Source organism: Anabrus simplex, chromosome 5 (genome assembly GCF_040414725.1).
Source record: "Anabrus simplex isolate iqAnaSimp1 chromosome 5, ASM4041472v1, whole genome shotgun sequence".
Classification (NCBI taxonomy): Eukaryota; Metazoa; Arthropoda; class Insecta; order Orthoptera; family Tettigoniidae; genus Anabrus; species Anabrus simplex.
Window position 1 is genome coordinate 392,140,217 of NC_090269.1, and position 22,370 is coordinate 392,162,586.

Sequence of the window (22,370 nt, forward strand, 5' to 3'; positions counted from 1 at the left end):
GCTATTATAAACAAATGTACTCATATAAAATCTGACTGGCATCAGGCATAGTGGCCTGCTATTTTGATGGAAACTCACCAACTTGGTGTGACTGGCAATAAGCAGGCTGGCAGAAGGAAAAGGGGCCTGTCATTATAATGATAGCTGGATAACTCAATTTAGACTGGTAGTAGGGAAGTTGCCTGCCATTATAATAAAAACTCCTTAACTGTAATCTGTCTGGAAGTAAGAAATGGGGCCTGAAATTATAATGTTAACTTCCCAACTCGATTGTGAATGGCAGTAAACAAGTGAGCCTGCTGTTTTCATCACAAATCCGTAAGAAACATTTTACATTGGAAACAACGTATGGCGACCTCCCAATGCTGTTTCTCGGATAACGCTAAGAGACACGCAATTTTAAAACAATCTTATTTACTGCATACAGAGTATTTACTTCGATATCCTAATACAATGTAGAATACCGTAGCGAAGCACAGGTACATTTGCTAGTTTTCATACGCGTATCAAGCCATCAGCACTCTTGACGAGGGTTCTTATTTCAATGTAGAAAATATTTCTTAGCATGCAAGGTAGGGTACCCCATTCTACGAAAAACGTAAAATTAAGTTATTTCATCAATCGTACCGAAATCTGAAGGATAAAGGACCCGCAAAGGTTTTAAATTCTGAGTCTTGGATAGCTCTATCAAACTAAAAGAACATATTTCGAAAATCTCTTCTGCGCTTGTTTATTTTCTCGCTTTCTTTTTTATTCAAATCCTAGCCAAATTAACTTGTTTGAATAATTCTTTGTGCAATGTGTTCCTTGGTTCAATACCCTCATGCGCTTTTTATTTTTTAAACATTTCCGCACCGAATATATTTCTGAGGTCTTAAGTGATCGCCGAATTTCTTTACAATTAGCGCTCATAGTGGTAGAAAAAGCCAAGCTGCTAATGTAATCGACCGGGTAATCATGATTAAGAAAAAGATTTTAATTTTTAGAAATAAATTTATTTTCATACTTAGTATATTTCATTTACTTAAAATTCGAAGCTCATATCCATAGGACGTATTCAACATTGAGTTCCTTGGCTGAAGGGCTAGAACTGCGGATATTTGCGAGATTAAAGACTTCGTGTATTAAATTGAGAGGGTCCATAAGTACTGAGAAACTCCTCACCTCTACGGTTACAGCTACTTGGAATGATTCGTTTGCTATCTTCAGGAACTCTTCATATAACCTGTTAAGTCTTCTTTACAATTACGGTATGTATTGCATTATTGTGCTTGTGTTCAGAATATCCCGTTAGGAAGAAGCGTGGTTGTATGGAACTATTTTAGAAGTTAAGAACGTGTATGTTCGAACATATTGTCAATATCATTCACTAGCAAATGTACCCGTGCTTCGCTACGGTACTCTACATTGTATACGGATATCGAAGTAAATTACGGCAGTTGAAGTGAGTAAGATTTTTTAAATTGCATGTGTCTTGGCTTTATCCGATAAACAGCATTGTGAAATCCACAGACGTTGTTTCCAATGTAAGTGCTATTTGCGGAATTGCGATGATAACTGCAAGTCCACTTGTCTACTACAATTCACAAAGGAGTTGGTAATTTTCATTTAACGGGAGGTCCCACTGCCTAATGCACAGCCAAATCGATTTGGGGAGGCTTCATTACAATGGCAGACCGCATTTTCTACTTTCAAATGGATAACAGTTGAGGAACATTTATAGGGATGTTTAAATTCATTTACAGAACAACTGCTACTAAACGGTACATCACACTGAAAAACGGATTTTACAATTAGACGCCTCTGGCCACATTTAGCGATCTAAATGGCTGGTCTTATGATATGTCCAAGTATTTCTTCTATTTAAAGGCAAGATTGTTTTAGAAAAGTTGAATAGGGTAAAATTGGTGTAAGCTTATCTCGTATTGAATTACTTTTCAGACACTTATGTGACAGCTTAAAACATAGAACTTGGCACACATATGGCTACTGAGTGGGCCAATTTTCGTGTAGAATTTGATGATCCTATCTTTCCTATAAGTGCGTCAAACAATGAAATATACTTGTAAAAATCACCAAATTTATGAACAATCAAGAAATACGACCAAATCTAACGTATAAGGGCGAGAGATACGACAAAACGTCATAGGACCAAAGTTGTAGATCACTCGAAATTGAACGGAGATTGTGCCATCCGTTTTGTGATACGACTTACCGTTTAGTCAACAAATACCTCAAAAGGAATGTCTGCACAGTCATTAAAATTGCCTCCATATTTCGATATCTGTGGGGGTAAACGGTGAAAAATTTTAGCATCTTGGAATTTTTCCATCGGTTAGGGACCAAAAGCTATAATTTCACCAAATTTAAATTTTTTACCTCGTCTGGCAGGTTGTGCTGCCATCTTGATTTAGGGGGACGGGGGATAAAAATTTGGGAATTCCTGAAAATTTTTAAGCCCACGAAACCTATAGGTTGTGGCTTTGGATAAAATATACGACTGCGTTCTTATGCCAAGCCCAAAATTTGAGGGCCCCCCGGCGTGCCCCCTTAAGGAAATTTTGAGGATTTTCGATTTTTCTAGGGATCCTGGGGTCATCAGCCTCTCCCGCACCAAGTTTCAAATTTCTGAGATTTCTGGAAGTGCCTCATTAATTCACGTCTTTTTTCATTTTTAAATATTTATAAATACATCGCTCCAGACGAACTTGCTTTGATATAATATATAGATGACGGATAAGCATGAGCACGTTGCAAAGTGCAGACCTCCACTTCGAGATTCATAACTCCTAAACGGTGCATGATATTAACAACCGGTTTGCGCCATCAGACGCCCCATTTATCGCTCTACATGTATGTTTCTAAACCATTTCCTCCTATGTCCCATATTTAGGGGGTACTGAGCCGTATCCTGCCGGCCCATAATAATAATTAGAGTATTATTTGACCCAATATGTAAAATTTATTCATAAAAGTTACAGTCTAATATGTTAAAGCATCGTATCCCAAGATAGTTGATACCGGATGTTGAGCAAGACAGTGAGTCGCTGGACATTGCTTCATATTTCCGTATGACTGTGAGAAAGGATGGTGTAACCAAGCGCGGGCCTGGATCGACACGTGTATTAGCTGCTGACCAAGCAATATATTTCAGCCAATGGAAATTAAGGACTTGGGAAACATGGAGGCTACACCGCGCCAAATCTTAATTCCAGAATGACCAACGTGCTCAGCTGCTAAAGTCAGTTTCTGTAGGTAATCGGTTTTCCACAGTTTCAGAAGTCAGATATATTCGGAAATGTAATATAAAAATTGGTGGAAGAGATTTGCTAGTGTTTGAGCTGTGTTTTGTAAATATATCACAATAAGTAGTGTGTCATCATATACGACGAATTCTCTGATTGGTGATTGGTTCAGACACCCGGGAACCCCAGTATTAATCTCGTCACCGAAGCCTCCTCAGTAACCCAAGCTCTGGAGAGCGTCACTCTGTGTTAAATGCTTGGATAGTGCGGAAGCACAAACTCTGATTGGTGATCGTGGTTAACGTGGTGTTATTCCAGTAACAGTAACTGGTTCTCAATGATACTTTAAATTGTGCAGTTGGAAAATTTTAATGTACTTGAATAAATGGAATAGTATAATTTTAGCAAAGTTTACTTTCAATCGATAAAGACGGTGTTTAGTGACCGCTGAGTAACAAGTGTAGTGGAAACGTGCTATTGTTTCACTACTTCGCGACGGGCGCGTTTTCACGTGGAACTTCCGTAACGAACCGTGTGCTGCTTTTCAAACTGTATTTTTACCCTTTAAGTGAAGTGTGTAATATATATGTGAATCAGTGTGTTTAGCTGATCTTTTAAAGAGAAAGGGTATTTCGGCTCGTAGCATTAAGCAGTGAAGATATTGTCAACTAAAGTCCTCTGTGTTTCCAGTGAATTATTTTCCAGCAAGATGATGGCCACAACCGTAGAAGAAGGAAGTGCATTCCCACATGTTAATGCTGTGATTAACGTGGAATAAATCCCTCAATTAGCGGGGATGAAAGCTGCTATCCTGGTATCTCGAGGGTCGTCGATTCAGTTAAGGCGCATGTGATATTTATGGCATGATATGTAAATTATGTTAAGGTACTAGGGCAGTGTAGATAGGATTTATAACTTCATGTAAAGTAAGCCTGACGGCATGTGTTTGTTTAATTTTGTTATTATGATAGTTTCGGATACGAGAATAATGTATGTTTATTTTATTTTCATTTTGCTTTATGATTAGATGTTTGGGAAAATGAGGGATTGATAGGATTAGTTGTTGTTTATTTACATATGTTACTTAGCGTAGGATATTCCGAGTTTTCCTTAAATATATGCTAGAAGGGCTAGATTGACAGGTTCATCTTTATATAACGTTAAACACGTATTAGTTCATTTTATTTCGGTTATTCAGAGAGACAGGCATAGCTATTCTGCATGATGCATGGTTTTACAGAAGCTGATTGAAAGAGCTGCAAAACGTCGTTGTTAAAATAAGATCTTTGAAGTTAAGTTGGATTCTGTTTGCCTGATGGTCTGCAAAGGACACGAACTGCGACTCATAATGTGGAAGGCCAATGGGATTCATGAGAAATAATGAGATAAAGATTGCATGCTGAATTATAATGTATTGGCGCAGGCTGATTGTATGCCTGACAAGATAAAAAGTATTGTGCAGATGTGTGTGCCTGCCTAGTGTCTTCTGAGTGTATATTGTGATCAGAATGGACAGTGTTAATTCCAGACTATTGAGTCTGATGTTGTTAAATGGCCCAAGAATGCTAAGAAGGAATGAATATACGTGAGTTTCCGTGTAGCCGATGAAAGGCGTTATCTCATGGCAAGCTGATTTCTGGCCTGTGTTTACCTGTAGGTGTGAAGGAGACAGTATTTCCTTGTGGCAGCCTCGGGAGACAAAATCCAATCTTTAGCATAGTGGAGTTCAACATTTCTTTTCAGCTCGTAATCTACCCGGAAGTACATGACGGATGACCGCGCTGTTGAGCGCTCAAACGCAGCAGAAGGAGGCAATGTTGCCCATTGCCTTCTTCGTGATATCAAGGGTTATTTATATGTTTTTCCCTTACAGGATGATGTTTTACATTGTTATTTGTGATTGTATACCTTGTCTCGTTGTTTTAAAAAGGGAACAGCCCGAGTGCTGAAATATTGTTGGTTTATCTAGTTCTGTCTAGATCTTTTGCAGTGAACCGGGATTCACATTAGAATCAGTGTAGCATTTAAGACTTTACTCGATATCCGATGTATATAGATGTGTTTAGTTTGATTATTTGAATTGTTGTAAATACAGTATAGGATATGCCCCTAGTATTTTGCATAACTTACATAGCGTCCATTGCGTCTTAATTATTTTCTTTTCGTCGTAACTTTTCTTTATAATGTAACTTTTATTTAATTGTAATTTCGGCGACTCTCTGGATTAACTTAACTTTGAAACCGTATCGTTGGGATGCGATGGTGTGAAACTCCATACGGAAATACCACATGTCTGTGTTTGCGTACACTTGTTGCCATAAATTATAAACATTGGACTATTAGAAGAAGCTCAGTCTTCATGTATATACAGAGATGCCAACTTTCAAGAAAGGCAATTCGTAATGTAGCCGTTCGGTCACCGGGGGAGGGGCGGGGGGTGACGGGCGAGGCGGCCGTAGAATTTTATTTCTTCGAGATCTTACTAACGTACATATCATTGAAAAATTAATGAACATACAAATCAACCAGATATTCAAAGACTGGCATATAAAGAGTGTATGATTCTTACCCGCTAAAGTAACAGGTGATCTGCGGTACATATCTGAGGTAGGTTGAAGGATCATTTCTTTTGTTGAGTACTGTAGTTGCTGCCCTTAGCTGCTTGTAGTTGCTGTTTGGTAAACGTACCACTGGTGACATGCTATTTCGTTTGATATCGTGTGCTTCCTCTGCACTAACAGAGCACTTAACAGTTCGGTGTTCAGGTTATGTAGCGCATACCTATCTACGAAATGCCACTGTAATATCGCGACGTATCGTATTACGACACATCACTGATGGCAAAATATGTACAAATTCATTATAATTCAATACATTAACAATTCTATTTGCCCATATATATTTTTTTCATCATTTACATGTGAATACTAAATACTGGACATACCTGAACTGTAGAAACATGTGACTTCTCATCCTTCAACATGGTGATCACTCACATTATGACTAATTGTTGTTCAACACACCAGTAGCTGACTTAGTCCTCTTCAGAAACTCGGAACTAAATTTTTGCTCAAAGCACTTGCCTTGCTGAACTGATTTCAAGGTTAAACGTTTCTCCAAAGTTTATTCAGACAGCAAGGATCTGAACTGTGTTTTTGTCTTTGTGATTCTGCTAAAAATCCTTTCACATTCTGCATTGCTATGTGGAAGTGACAAAATAGCAAGCATCACCTTAGAGAGTCTGTCATAAGTACACCATCAGCTGATTTCATCTGACCTACCAATGCCCATTGAGCATCAATTCTTCCTTTTGCCAGGTCTGTTTCTTCGAGCTGAAAGTTACAGAACTGGGAGTGAAGAATATCAGTTTCCTTATCCAAATGTTCCGTTTCACTAGTCAAAATGTTCGGACACTTGTTAATGAAAAATCTAAGGCTAGAAAATGATGCCTTACTTATAGCAGAAATATTTGCAACTTCTGCATTAATTAAAACTTCATCTTTGAATGGAAATTTGTGAACCATGTAGTCACACGAAGAGAAACACTTTCTAACAGACTTAAAGAATACGCACTTTTCCTCAGACTTCAAGGTGTTCACTAAAACAAACGCAGAGTTCCCTATCATCAAATCACAATCATCCTTTTGATTTGCTGGAGCATGATAATCTACATCAAGGAGAGAGGAGGATCTTTTAATAACGTCTGGTTTCACAAACCTTGCCATCACATTCTTCAATAGTTCCTCCAAAACTGACCTCTATAAGTGGATGTGCGGCATACTTGACTGAAGAGCTACGTTTGGATTCTCAAAGATATCCATAAAACTTGAGAGAAAATGGCAAAAAGATTTATGTAAATTTGATGAAAGGAATATGAAAAGTCGTTCTTCACGTGACAATGCATGGATCTTAGTGTGATCAGTAGTTTCATTTTTTTAAAGTGAAACTGATGACTGGGTTTTCCTTTTAACTGAGGAGTTAGGTGAAATGTTATGACATTCCTTAATGTTTTCAGACAAACAAGACACATCTGCACTTAAACTGCGCTTAGGAATTTTGTAAGTCTTCAAAGTTTCCATCTGAGAATCCTTACTAACAATTTCGCTCCTGAATAATGTAACCAAAGGGTCCCACTGAAGCAAAATCCTATCTAAACACCTTCTTAGTGATAACCATCGAGTAGGCACATGCTTCAGAATTTTCCTGATCTCAGTGTTGTGTAAAGTCTGAAATTCTCTGAACTTTTTTTTCCTCTTTGCACTCCTTTCCCGATAATAAAATATATCAATTATACTTTCATCTATATTTACGGGCAAGCACGCCGCACCCATCTCGGCAGCAAGATTAATTAGGTGACAAGAGCAGCCTACGATGATTATGTTACTATTTTCCCGCTTCAAACATCCTGCCACACCATTCTTTAATCCTACCCTTACTGGAGCATTATCAGCACCAAGAGCTAGGCAGTTTTTTAATGGAATGCAGAATTCCCGAAAAGTTGAGAGCAAAAGATTGGCAATGTTAGCTCCAGTAGCATCCCCTTCTAAATTAGGCACAGCGAGTAGACAACTCTGAATTTCATTGAGTTCAGGCCTAAAAAATGTTACAACAATGGGATATATCTTCAAGTCGCTTTTATTGCTACCATCAGTAGCAACAGAAAATGCATTCACCTGCAAATGTTATACAATTTTCGCCATTTCTTCCATGCACATTTCTGTAATAATAGCCGCTGTTTTCGTTCTAGCACACCCATATCGTTTAGCGATTTCCGAATCAGGAAACATTTTGGGAAACAAAGGCCCGGCGTGATCGGCACAATTTACAGGCAGGTTATGTTCTACTATAAATGACGTAAATAACGCCTCGGCATTTGTCACAGGATTTACATCTTGGTTTTTACATGAAAAGTTCAGTTTCTGGTTTATTTCTACACACTGGACACTCTCCTTATGTTTTTTCGTTTGCATATGCTTGAGTATATCGCATTTCCCGCCATGTGCAACTGAAAATTCACACCTACATATAGTACAGAATGTGAACGTTGGTCCCTTCCTGGATAAACTCAAACACGGAAACTCTTCCTTATGAACACTTTTAAACACTGCATCATATTTCTTTTTTGTCATTTTGGCCAAAACAAATATTAAGGCACAACACGAGCACTTCTACGGGTAAAACAACTATGGTGTGCTACTTCTGAGGTTAGGTTACTCCAAAGAGAATGTTACTCGCTTGACTCGCTTGCAAAGAGAATGACTGTATTATAGATCAAAGAGCAGCACATGACTAGCCACCGTGCCCCGTACTGCCATCTGGTATCATTATTAGAACTACTATCGACCAGCCATACTCAGCCATATATCGATAGAATGAGGAAATACGCGGGAGTTTAAAATAATACGAAAATTACGGATATTGCTCTGAAAATCGGGAGATCGGACCCGGAGATCGGGAGGAACGATGAAAAATCGGGAGTCTCCCGCTCAAATCGGGAGACTTGGCACGTCTGTCTGCGGTATACGTTCTTACGGGCTGTAGACAGGACTCCCTTATGTTGTATTCCGCTTCTCGTGCCGTCTTTTGTTTCTTTCTTGAGGTCCAGGGCTAGCACTGACGAATGGGAGTGCTATGTCTGTGAATTCTCATTATCTTTGTCCATATGACTAGCACGGGCAGTTCAAACAGCAAAATAAATATATTACTCTTTTGTTGAAAGGAAAATAGCATGATCCCTGGACCAATAAATATATCATTTATGAATGAGTTAGGGCACAAAACGAATGAGCAACATGAAGGAAACGACACCTAATTAATACAAACAACTTCAGTGAGCAAAGTCATCATACACGAAAGTGTTGAGACAAAAACACATACGGAAGCGCTGCGACGTAGCAGAAAAAAAGTAGTCCTAAGGTAGTAAAGTATGTATCCATATCATTCTCTTCAAGTAAAACATTTCGTACTATTTCTTAATTTACCACATATTTTCGAGTTTATTTATGTAAAAGCAATTATGTTCCATTTGGGACAAATATTACAGTGACATTTCGTAGATAGGTATGCGCTACGTAACACGGTGTTCATATTAGCACAGAACTCAGTCTTGTTCTTCGTCACCATACGCAACTGAAAATTCTCGGCTACACACACTACAAAAACACGCGCGAATGAGATTTTGAGGAACGCAGGGTATAGTGCGCATTGGTATCACCTTAATATCACTATAAAATTTGTCACAAATGGAACATAATAATTGCTTTTACACATATCAAGTGAAAAATCCCTGGCAAATTAAGAAATATTTGATTTTTGGAGACTATTATATATACGTACTTTACCACTTTACAAGTACATTTGGTCTTGCGCTCACAGTGACACACGTATGTCTTTTGTCTTACACTTTCAACGATTTCGTGTGTGATATCTGTGTTCATTGAAGATCTTTGCTTTCGTTTCATTGCTTCACTTGTCAAACATCATTTCATGAATTGTATCGCGATATGCAATAAGCGACAAAATGGTATGGCCAATGTACATAAGAAATGTTCAGTGGACTAGTGATTTATTGGTCCAGGGATCAAGCTACTTTCGTTCGAACAGAAATAAAAATATTTATTGGTCCAGGGATCATGCTATTTTTCTGTTGACCTCCATTTTGCTGTTTGAACTGGCCGCTCTAGTCATATGGACAAAGAGAATGAGAATCTACAGACATAGCACTCCCATTCCATGGTGCTAGCCCTGGACCTGAAGAAAGTAACAAAAGACGGCACAAGCAGCGCAGTACGTCATAAACCAGTCCTGTCTACAAGCCTTAAGTATGTTTTCATATTTCTCAAATAACGACGGTATTTCTTAATTTGCAAGGGATTTTTCACTTGATATGTGTAAAAGCAATTATTATGTTCCATTTGTGACAAATTTTACGGTGATATTAGGGTGATACCAATGCGCATCGTACCCAGGAACGCAGTAAACAGGGCCATTCTTTCGAGTATTCCTCCCTAAATTTTTGAACTATTTTTAGTTTATTACTAGCGTCAATAATCACGGTAACGTCACCACACGCATTTTCCTGCACAATAAATCGCTTCATTATTTCAAACCTTTCACATTTGGAACACACGATTAGCATATATCCTACAAGAGCAATATATGTAAATTTGGCAACCAAAATCGCAATCAATATTTCAACAGTCACGCACGCAGTATCCACAATGAAACGGAGTTTCTCACCACTTCGCCGCCAAACCAAAGGCAAAACAACTCGCAAATTTCAAGGAAGTCTGGTCATGTGACGAACAAAGACAACAGCTCCGCAAGATATACCACTTCACAGGTCCCAATTTCTCCGGTAATGGAAGCACACACTGAGTTCGGCGCGAGAAAACTCGAAATATTCTCAAATGAGAGACAGGAGAGGGGTAAAATTGATTACCGAGAAATCCGAAAATAACATTCTGAGAATGAAAGCTGTAATGGCATTCCTTGTCTATACTTTTGAACACCTCATACACTTAGATTTGAAAATCTACAAAAAAACGTAATTTGAGGTGTGTGATTCGTAAAGGCGTAATTGTGATGGGTAATTCGTAATTATTACGATTGAATCGTAATAGTTGGCATCTCTGTATATAGTGTTCTTTATTGAACTTGATTTTGATGTCAAATTTGGTATTATCATTCAAGTAACGTTCTAATATCGACTTATTTCTAATATTTTGAGTTCATTTTTTTACTAATTATTTTTCTTGATTTAATTGTTTTCTTGGGATATGATCGGGGATATTTATCAATAAATCCATCTTACCCCCTATGATTGTTTCTCATTCGTGTTATACCTCCATGACCTGTCATTGATTGATATTTTAGAGTAGAACTTCGACTTTTTATCCTGACCCAACCGACAACCAACCCACTCTCTGCCCAACCCTGAGTTAGTCGGATGCTCATACAGGAATGGAGGCATCGTCCTAGTGGGTATTTACCCCTGGGTACGGTACTACATTGAGTTCAAACATTTGAATAGGGTGAAATTTGGGTAAATTTTTAACGTTTTGCATTACTTTTTGCCTACTTGTATGTAAGCTAGAATCATGAAAATTGGTCCACGTATGCCCCTTGATTGTGCCAATGTGAGCACTGAACTTGATGATTCTATCGTTCCTATAAGTGTGTGAAACAATGAAGAATACTCGTAAAAATCAGCAAATTTACGAACAATCCGGAAATAGGGCCAAATCTAAATATAAGGGAGAGAGATACGACAAAATGTCATAGGACCAAAGTTGTAGATCACTCCGAATTGAAGAGAGGTTGTGCCGTCCGTTTTGTCATACGACTTACCGTTTAGCCAACAAATAGCTCAAAAGGAATGTCTGCACAGTCATTAAAATTGCCACCATAATTCAATATCTGTGGGGGTAAAATGTGAAAAATTTGAACATCTTGGAATTTTTCCGTCGGTTAGGGACCAAAAGCTATAATTTCACCAAATTAAAATTTTTTACCTCGTCTGGCAGGTTGGGCTGCCATCTTGATTTAGGGGGACGGGGGATAAAATTAGGAAATTCCTGAAAATTTTTAAGCCCACGAAACCTATAGGTTGTGGCTTTGGATAAAATATACGACTGCGTTCTTTTGCCGAGCCCAAAATTTGAGGGCCCCCAGCGTGCCCCCTTAAGGGAAAGTTGAGAATTTTCGATTTTCACCCGTACCAAGTTTCAAATTTCTGAGATTTCTGGAAGTGCATCATTAATTCACGTCCTTTTTCATTTTTAAACATTTATATATACATCGCTCAACACCGACTTGCTTTTATATGTATATAGACTAGCAAATGTACCCGTGCTTCGCTACGGTATTCTACATTGTATACGGATATCGACGTACATACTGTGCGTGCAGTAAATGAGATTGTTTTAAAATTGCATGTCTCTTAGCCTTATCCGAGAAATAGCATGGGAAGGTCCCCATACGTTGTTTCCAATATTAAGTGAGGGTTGCGGAGTTGTGATGATAACGGCAGGCTCACTTGTCTACTGCCACTCACAATCGAATTGGCAAGTTTACATTATAATTGCAGGCCCCATTGCCTATTGCGCGGTCACAATCGATTTGGGGAGTTTTAGTTACAATGGCAGACCCATTTCCTAATTTCAGACAGATTACAGTCGAGGAGTTTTTATTATCATAGCAGGCAACTTCCCTACCACCAGTCAAAATTGAGTTGTGCAGTTATCACTATAATGACAGGCCCTTTTTACTGCTGCCAGCCAGCTTACTGCCAGTCACACAGAATTAGTGAGTTTCCATGAAAATAGCTGGCTACTATGCCTATTGCTAGTCAAATTTTAGATCGGAACATTTGTTTATAATGGCGGGTACCCTGGCCTAGAGCCAAACACAATAGGGTAGGGGACTTTCGAACAAAACTGCATGTTCCCTTGCCTTCTGCAAGACAAATCGAGAAGTGAATTATTCATTAAAATGGTAGGCCCTCCTTACTAATGCCAGTTACACAAGAGTTGGAGAAGGACCCCATTCCTACTGCCAGCAGTCAAAGTTGGTGTAGGGAATACTGATTACAATAGCAGACACACCCTTTCTCGATCGCTACAAATCGACATCAATGAATATACAGTATATAGATGGACAAACGAAAGTATATGCATGTTTACAATATTGCAGACCTTCATTTACAGATTAACTGCTGGTAAACGGTACGTCATATTGACAAAGGATTGTAACGTAAGGCGCAGTATTTGGTGATCTAAATGGCTGGTCCTATGTTATTTTCTCGCATCTCATCTATTCATGGGTCAGATTGAGTCAGAAACGTTGAATAAGTTGAAATTTTTTAAAGATTATCTTACATTGCATTACTTTTCGGATAATTATGTGACATAGCATTTGGCTCACATATGGGTACTGGGTGGGCCAATGTTAGTGTAGAGTTTGATCATACTATCTTTCCTGTAAGTGATTGAAAGTATGAATTATATAGGTAAAGAATTCAAATTTACTTAAAATCGGGAAATAGAGACGAATCTAACGTATAAGCGATACAGATACGACAAAAAGTCATAAGACCGAGGTTGAAGATCACTCCTAATTCAACGAAGATTTTGCCATCCGTTATGTGATAGGACTTCCCGTTTATCCCACGAAATACCTTGAAACGAAGTCTGCACCATCATTAAAATTGCTTCCATATTTCGATATTCTTCGGGGATAAAAAATTAAAGATCTGTGAAGTTTTTCGTTCGTTACAGGCTGAAACGTATAATTTTGCCAAATTTCAATTTTCTTGCTTGTCTGGCAGATTATGCTGCAATCTGGATTTTGGGTGAGGGGGTAAAAATTATGACTTTCAGGAAATTAAACCAAAAAATATGCAGACGATCATTATTACCCCTGAAAAGGGTATCTGTACGAAAATTTCACCAAAATAGTCAATGTACAGGCACACACAGTCGTTACGATTTTGTTTATGTAGATAGATAAAGAATCTGCTCCACGTACAACACTTTTGGCTACGTCCGCTGGACTTAACCTGCAAAACCAACCGTTCATGATATCTCACTTATTAATCCTCCTGTCGAAAAATTCACATGAAAACAAAAGTTTTAGAAATGGATTTTCATTAAGGATTGTAGATCTCGATTAATTTCGGATGTGCATATTTTGAGGAAGTGCAAAATCATGGTTCCGGTTTCGGATAAACCCCCAGTAAATTTAGGTATTCAGAAATAATATTGGCTCTAAAACCTACACAAGGACAGGTGAATTCCAAATATCAAGTTTGGTAGAAATATATTCAGTAGTTTTCAAGTTATAAAAACTCATATAATCAAACCGACAGATACCAAAGTTAAGAAATATGCAGATGGTCATTATTACAACTGAAATGGATAACTGTACGGAACTTCCGCCAAAATAGCCAATGTATAGACAGACGGTCGTTGTGATTATATTTATATAGATGACAGATAAGCATGGGCACGTTTGAAAGTGCAAACCTTCATTTCGAGATTTACTGCTCGTAAACGGTACATCATACCAACAAACGGTTTGCACCCTCAGACGTCCCTTTTATCGCTCTACATGTTTGGTGTTAAAACATTTTCTCGTATCTCACATATTTATGGGTTCGACTGAGTTACGATATTTGAATGGGGTGAAATTTGGGTACATTTTCATCATTTTACATTATTTTTCACATACTTATGTGGAAGCTAGAATCATGAAATTGGGTTCGCATATAGACACTGGTCGTGTCAATATGGGTGCCAAATTCGATGACTCTACCTTTCCTATAAGTGTGTCAAACTAAGAAATACACATGTAAAAAGCACAAAATTTACGAACCATCGAAATATACAGCCAAATCTACCCTATAAGGGAGAGAGAGAGAGATACGACAAAATATCACAGGAACAAAGTTGTATATCACTCGAAATTGAACAGAGATCGTGCCATCCGTTTTGTGATAGGACTTACCGTTTAGCTGCGAAATACCTCGAAACGAAGGTCTGCACCGTCATTAAATTGCCTATATTTCGATATTATTAGGCATAAAAAGTGAAAGATTTAATGATCTTGGAAATTTTCCGTAGGTTACCGGCTAAAACGTATAAATTTGCTTAATTTCAATTTTTCAGCTCGTGTGGCAGATTGTGAGGCAATCTTGATTTTGGACGAGGAGGAGGGTAAAATTTAGGACTTCCAGGAAGCTATAGCTAAAAAATATGCAGGTGGTGATTAATCCCCCTTAAACGGAAAGCTGTAAGAAAATTTCGCCAAAATAGTCAATGCACAGACACACGGTCGTTACGATATGATTTATCTAGATAGATAAGGAATCTGCTCCACGTATAACACGTTTTGGGCTATGTCCGCTAGACTTAGCCTGAAATCCGACCTTTCATATTATTTCCCTTATTATTCCACTCGTTGAAAAATGCACATGAGAAAAAGAAATTAGAATTGGATTTCCAAACAGTTTGATCGATTTCCAGTCAGGTTGGTCTTGTACTTTATATATTGTGGGAGAGTAAAAATCACCATTTCGGTCCCCTATAAAACCCCAGTCCATTCCGGGTATTTGAAATGGTATAAACCTTAAAAGCTACCCTTGGAGGTGTGGATGCTAAATATAAAGTTTGGTTCAAATAACTCAGTAGTTTTCAAGTTTACACGCACCCGCTCTTGCGTTAAGTCCGGTGGGACTTGTACCGAAAAATGATCCGTTAATGATATCTCCGTTATTAATCCTTGTATAGAAATGATGCATATGAGGAGAAAAAGCTTAGAAATTAATTTCCATTAAGGCAGGTAGATTTCCATTAAGTTTGGTTGTGTATATTTTGAGAGAGTGCAAAATCACAGTTTCGGTTTCGTATAAACCCCCAATTAGTTCAGGGATTTAGAAACTATATTTGCCCTAAAACCTACCCAAGGACAGGTGGATTCTAAATATGAAGTTTGGTGGAAATATATCCAGTAGTTTTCAAGTTATAGAAAGAAAAACAGACCAACACACAAACAAACAAACTAAATAACAGACGCCAAGGAAACCTACACTTGGAGAGATGGATGCTATATATAAAGTTTGGTTCAAATATCTTCAGTAGTTTTCAAGTTGTATGAAATACGTTTTACACGCACCCGCTCTTGCGTTAAGTACGCTGGGATTTGTACCGAAAAACGGTCCGTTAATGATATCTCCCTTATTAAATCCTGTTATCGAAATGATGGACATGAGAAAAAAGGTTTAAAAATTAATTTTCATTAAGGAAGGTAGATTTCCATTAAGTTCGGTTGTGTATACTTTGAGGGAGTGCAAAATCACGGTTTCGGTTTCGTAAAAATCCCCACTCAGTTCAGGGATTTAGAAGCGATATTTGCGCTAAAACCTACCCAAGGACAGGTGGATTCTAAATATGAAGTTTGGTGGAAATATATCCAATAGTTTTCAAGTTATAGAAGGACAGACAAACAGACAAACAGACAGACAAATAGACACCAAAGCTAAAAATGATTTAGATGGTCATTATTACACCTGAAACGGGTAACTGTATGGAAATTTTGCCAAAATAATCAATGTACAGACACATGGTCGTTACGATTTTATTTATATAGATTAGACAGGTGCTCGTATGATAAAATGTTTCTTGGAATTTTTGTACCGTTCTTATCGGATTAATGTTCCCATTGGAACGTATCTACCCTTGGGATGATTTATGAGTATTGTCTGTAATTATCCAGCTAACATCCGACTGCATAATTACAAATCATCCTAAGGGTAGATACGTTCCAACGGGAACATTAATCTGATAAGAACGGCACAAACATTCCAAGAAAATATTTTATCATATGAGCACCTGTCTAATGAATGATAATGACATCATGTTCCAACATACACGTTTTTAACTTCCAAAATAGTGCCATCCAACCATGCTTCTTCCTAACGGGATACACAAGCTCAACAAGATCGACATTATACCACGGTTCCGGTTTTCCGGTTTTGTAGCTGCCGTCCTTACGACATAGGTGACCATAACGACCTTTGGATTAACACATTTCTACAAACTATGAACCTAATGATTTATCCAACAGTTGGTGAAGTTCCAATTTGCGCTTTGGCCAATTTTATTCAATGTATTATAGTTTTAATTGGTTCTTTGTCAAAAATTCTGGGTTTTAATTAATGAACACATTTTAAACCTATGTAAAAATCACCTGAAGCACAACTTGTGTACCAAATTTTTTAAGTCTAAGACCATTGTGTTTAGTTTTAAGTTCAAATATTTAACTGGTTTAAGGAATTGACCTTAAGAATATTATTTAGGCTGAAGTTGCCCCAAAACTAAGGTGAAACATGTACCTGATTAGTATATTAGTATATGTAATTCATGTAGGATTTAATCACTGCAGATTATAATTGTACTGGATAGGTGGACACAGTAAATTTTATTCTTGAAATAATTTTACTAAACTCTCCAGTTCCGTGAGGAAATTTCTGCATCCATTATATCATTTTTCAGTATACATCTATTAAACTACTTAATTCTATTCCTTTCTTTACAATACTGCTACAGTTCAACACTAAACATTTTTTGTCATCCCTACTTCACTTTCAGATCCCTGTACATTTATTACCGATCCCCAGACCACCGCGCTAATGCGATCCATACATGTACGGTACTATCTGTAACCGGCATTGGAAGATGCAATTAAAAAACCTTCTTTAAAGCAGTTTAGTAATATTCTTGATGATATCTTATTTTTTGCAATTCATGAGGTACGCATATTGAATGAATGAAAGTAAAGTAATGAAAATAATCTGAAATATTCTTCAATTTCTCTTTGAGCGTCTGCTTTGAATAACATTTGTCTGTTCTGTATTTCAGGTGTATGGTGACTGGTTCGTGGGACACATACATGGACCAGCCAACTATACCGTTGACAAACATCGGTGTTTAGGTTCAAGCATAAAGAAAATCAATGAAACAGCTCTTCAAATTGAATTAGATGTGACAGCGAGTAATACTCTTACCATAGAAAACTCTGAGAATCCTGGGGCATGGCATGATTTAGGTTAGTATGAAAGTGTATCCTCGTCACATCACTGAATATTGGAAAAGTGTGTCCTTTTCCCTAAATTTTCGTGAGACACGCATACCGGCTCTCGGCCTCATACCTTCACAGGCAAGGTGACGAAAAGGGGCGAATACAGGGCTTGAACTTTCTTGATGACATATCAGGTATTTAAGTTGATTACTTCACAATATGCGACACGTTGCGTGAAAGGGGATCTAAAGAAGTACTTATAATTTTGAGATGTTTGTGGTTATAAAATTGGCATAAGATGCTGAGTGTTGAAAGGAAGACTTCATGCTTCTAGCTGCAATACTTCGTAAGATAATTATTGACTTTTGCTAATGAGAAAACTGTATTTTTAGAAATATTACAGTTTGCACTAATTTTCTTAGCAGGTATTCATGCCATCGAGTGGCAAAACGTACTTTCTTAAGAGAACCCATAGATAGTGCAAAAAGTCGCAACATATAAATGCAAATTTGTATCTCAGATACTTTTGTTCAGCACATTTCCATTGCCGACTGTGGGTATTTTACGCGCAATGGGTCTCTTTATGTTGGGTTTCCGCTCCTGGTAGGGACAAGGCATATTGCACTGTATGTTAGTTTTTCGCTCCTGGCAGGCGTGTATTGCAGTGTACTGTACTTTGGCTTGTCGCTCCTGGTAGGCGCATACTGCACTGTATGTTGCCTTTCCGCTCCTGGTAGGGGCATACTTCACTGTATGTTGGCTTGTCGCTCCTGGTAGGGGCATACTGCACTGTATGTTGGCTTGTCGCTCCTGGTAGGGGCATACTTCACTGTACGTTGTCTTGTCACTCCTAGTAGGGGCATCTCTTTTAGTCCAACCCTTCGTAAGGCTGTAGTGGAATCACGCGACAATCCTTTTGGTGATCTTCCTCCAGGAGTCTCTGCTTTGGGCACGGTGACTTGCTTGTTGTGATCTCCTCCTGGTCAAGTTCTTAATCTGGTCCATGCATCGTATGGTGTCTAGGTCTAGGTCTTCAGCCTTCAACTTTTCCCTCTATGATAAGTATTTCCATTGTCTCCTGTGTTCTGGCAGTATAACCAAAATATATGAGTTGTTTTTGGTTGATAAGGCTCAACAGTCTTGTACTGATGTCGAGCTGTTGCAGGATCGATTCATTAGTACGGTGTGCTGTCCATGGTATTCGCAGTAATCTCCTATAGCACCACATTTCTAGAGCATCTAGCCTGCGGCGATCCGCCGTCTTCTTAGTCCAAATTTCTGCTCCATTGGTAGCGATAGGGGTGATCAGAGTTCGAATGAGAGCGAGCTTTGTCGTAGAAATGATGGAGGTGCCCTTCCAGATGCGAGTAAGTTTTGCTGTTGAATTTCTCACAATCGAAATGCGCTCGCGGATCTCAGGTTCACAGTCTCTAGTATTTGTGACAATGGATCCTAGATACTCGAAGCGACTGACAACCTCATAATCCGCAATTCTTTTTATGGCAGGTCTGTTGTTATTAAAACGGTCTGCAATCATCACTTTGGTTTTTTATTGTTGATTTCAAGACCATATTCTCTGCTTCGCTCGTCTAATCTCCGCATGATGGCTTCCAATTCACGATCATCTGTTGCAATTATCATAGTGTCATCCGCATATCTGAGATTGTTAATTTTCCTGCCACCAACTGTGATGCCGTCACTCCAGTCCTCGAGAATCTCCCTCACAATGTACTCACGGTATACATTAAATAGGAGGGGGAAATAATGCAACCTTGTCGCACTCCAGCACTAGTAGAAAAGATGTCCGAGAAGTCGCCATTAACTCTCACTGTCGCAGTGTTCGAAGAGTACAATTGTTGAATCAGATACACTAAATGCCTCGGCGTCCCCATCTCAATGAGTATAGCCCAGAGCTTTGACCATTTTATCTTTTCGAAGGCTTTCTTTTAGTCCACAAAGCACAGGAACATTTTGATATTGTACTCCCTTGTCTTCTCTATGAGCTGTCGGATGTTTAGGATCTGCTCACGAGTTCCTTTTCCGGGAAAAAGCCCGGTTTGTTCCTCTGTGATTTGTGGAAGTAAGAAGGCCTTCAGCCTCTCGTTCAGCACCGTGAGCATGATTTTACTGGCATGGGAGATGAGGGCTATCGTTCGGTAGATTTCACAGTCAAGTGGAGAACCTTTCTTGAACAGTGGTACGAAGACGGAGTGGCACCACTAGTCCGGCCAATTTCCATATGTCCATATCTTCTGACATAACTTAAGGAGGATGTCGACATCTAGGTCACCCATGTTCCTTAGGATTACAGCAGTCATTCCATATTGGCGTGGTGCTTTCAGGTTCCGAAGCTTTTTTTATAGCACGTTTCACTTCTTCTCTAAGGATCAATGGTTTAAAGTCTGTTGGGTCCTGGCAACCTGGCATTGGTTGTGGGTCATCAGTTAACAGCTCGATGCAGTATTCTCTCCATACCTTGGCGATGCCCGCTGCATTTGTGATGATATTCCCTTGGTCATCTTTAATAACCTGAGTCTTATGCACAAACACTTTCTGGTGAGCATAGGGGGCCACTTTTCAATATACGTCTTACGTTTCGTTCTAACAAGGAATGGTCTGAATCACCTTCGTTTTGTGTGTGGCCTATTATACGGTATTAGTGCATAATACTGTTGATATCCAGGAACTGGGCTGCGTAGTGATACGCGGCAATCATACCTTTCTTTGTCCGGCGCAATTGTTAGAGTAAACTATAAAGTAATTCTCCTTATTTTCGCTAGGTTTCTCTTTCAAGTATCGAAGTACACACGTCGTCAGTTCATAGATTACAAAGTGTACGACGCCAGGGATGGCTAAGCTCTTTTGCAAATTGTAGATAGTGAAGTTCAGATCATTTCAATTCGATTTATAATACAAGACTGATACGACACCTTTCAGCAGTTTCATAACTTCTGGCAAATCATAAACTGCAACATTGGTGTCTTCTGTCACCACTTCTTTAACTGTCCTCTTTTCAAACTGATAGTTTTTTCAGCCAGTTCTTGTTTATACTTTTGTTCCAAGTGTTTCTATAATCTCCCTCCGCATTGCTGTAGAGAGTACAAAGTCAGCATTTAGCACGAAAAGTGAAATTAAAAATTCAATAGTAAACAAACGATTTCTTCCTGTTATTCCCATTGTCACAATTTTTGTCGCGACAATGTGCTACATAATATTTATGAATTTCTGAAGTGGGCTTGGGCGTATTTTCTAAGTGTAGATGAGTACTAGACGAGGAAGAAGGCCCACTCTTATAAGTGACCGGTATGTCAGTCGTTATGGTATCAACACTCAGACCAATCTTCTTCACGTACATCACTGTCTTCTTGCCGTTTGTACGTCGCAACACTAATTAAATCGTCGATGATTCACTGCTCCTACTATCACCATCCGTGGACGAAAAACCGGATGATGATGATGAGGAGGAATAGGAGCAAATAGCATTTGCGAGTGCCATCAAATGTTTACTCCCAGAAGTTGACTTTTCTATGTTTCCATAATGAATGATACCATCATACCAAGATCTGCAACATTTTCTGGGAAAGGGAGAAACTTCATTGTAATATAAACACACAGGTCAATTTTCGCCATAAAATTATAGTTAATAACATTAATTCTACTGGGAATGTCATTATCTTGCAAAGGTTTTTCATCTAAAAAGGATTTCAGGACTAGTTTTACCATCTTCTCTCATCGGGCCATCATGATTACATAGGAATGCTGAAAGTGTACAAATTGATCATCTGATAAACCTCGTCTTATGTAGAAATAGTGTTCTATAATTTATAACAATAATGTCACTTGCATCGCAAGTAGAGTTCTGACGGTATGCTTCAAAACAGTTCCTTTAAGTCCAACAACTCAAAAATGACAAATTCTGTGTTGACGCAAATGAGCGATCAACATCCCGAGAAACTACACATAAATATTTCCTGGAACTTGGAAAACAATATTAATATTCCTGAACGTTCACAGAAGAAATTATTCAATTTGATATATATAACAAATCTCCGACCAATTGAGTCTTAATTTACGGAGTGCACAATTTATTCTTCTCTATATAATCTTAATTTGAGGCCAGTATTACTTTTAAACTCTTGTCTCCTTTAATTCTTTTTTATAAACGTGGGACTGTCTATTATCTATCTTTCTTTTATAATAATGACAGTAGTATATTCTTTTCCAAATAACGAACAAACGAATATGAATATACAGTTGTACACTAATTTATAATTATGTTAACGTTTTTCTTTCTAACAGGTTTTTTTCATCATAGAGTAACACATTTTTATATTGCTCTTTCGTACATCTAAACATCATTACAAAATGAAACATTTCAACGTGTTCGAAGTATCGTGACTCAATTTCATCCACTGAAGAATCTCAGCCGTTCCCATCTGTAGTGTTACTGTTAGCACGATTCCGCTTCCCGGTTGTGACAGCGACTTGGGATTGGCAGGAGGGCTGATATGCGGTTAAAATGGTATATTGTTGTATCTGAAAATAGCA

General features: G+C 38.3%; 1 protein-coding gene across 1 annotated transcript in view; it reads left to right on the plus strand.

The window, feature by feature from the left end:
• Positions 1–22,370, plus strand: part of LOC136874562 (uncharacterized) — a 43,989-nt gene that overhangs the window by 18,290 nt on the left and 3,329 nt on the right. The window contains exon 2 of the mRNA XM_067148199.2: positions 17,663–17,849. Coding sequence (XP_067004300.2) covers positions 17,663–17,849 — 187 coding nt within the window. The remainder of the gene's footprint in view (positions 1–17,662; positions 17,850–22,370) is intronic.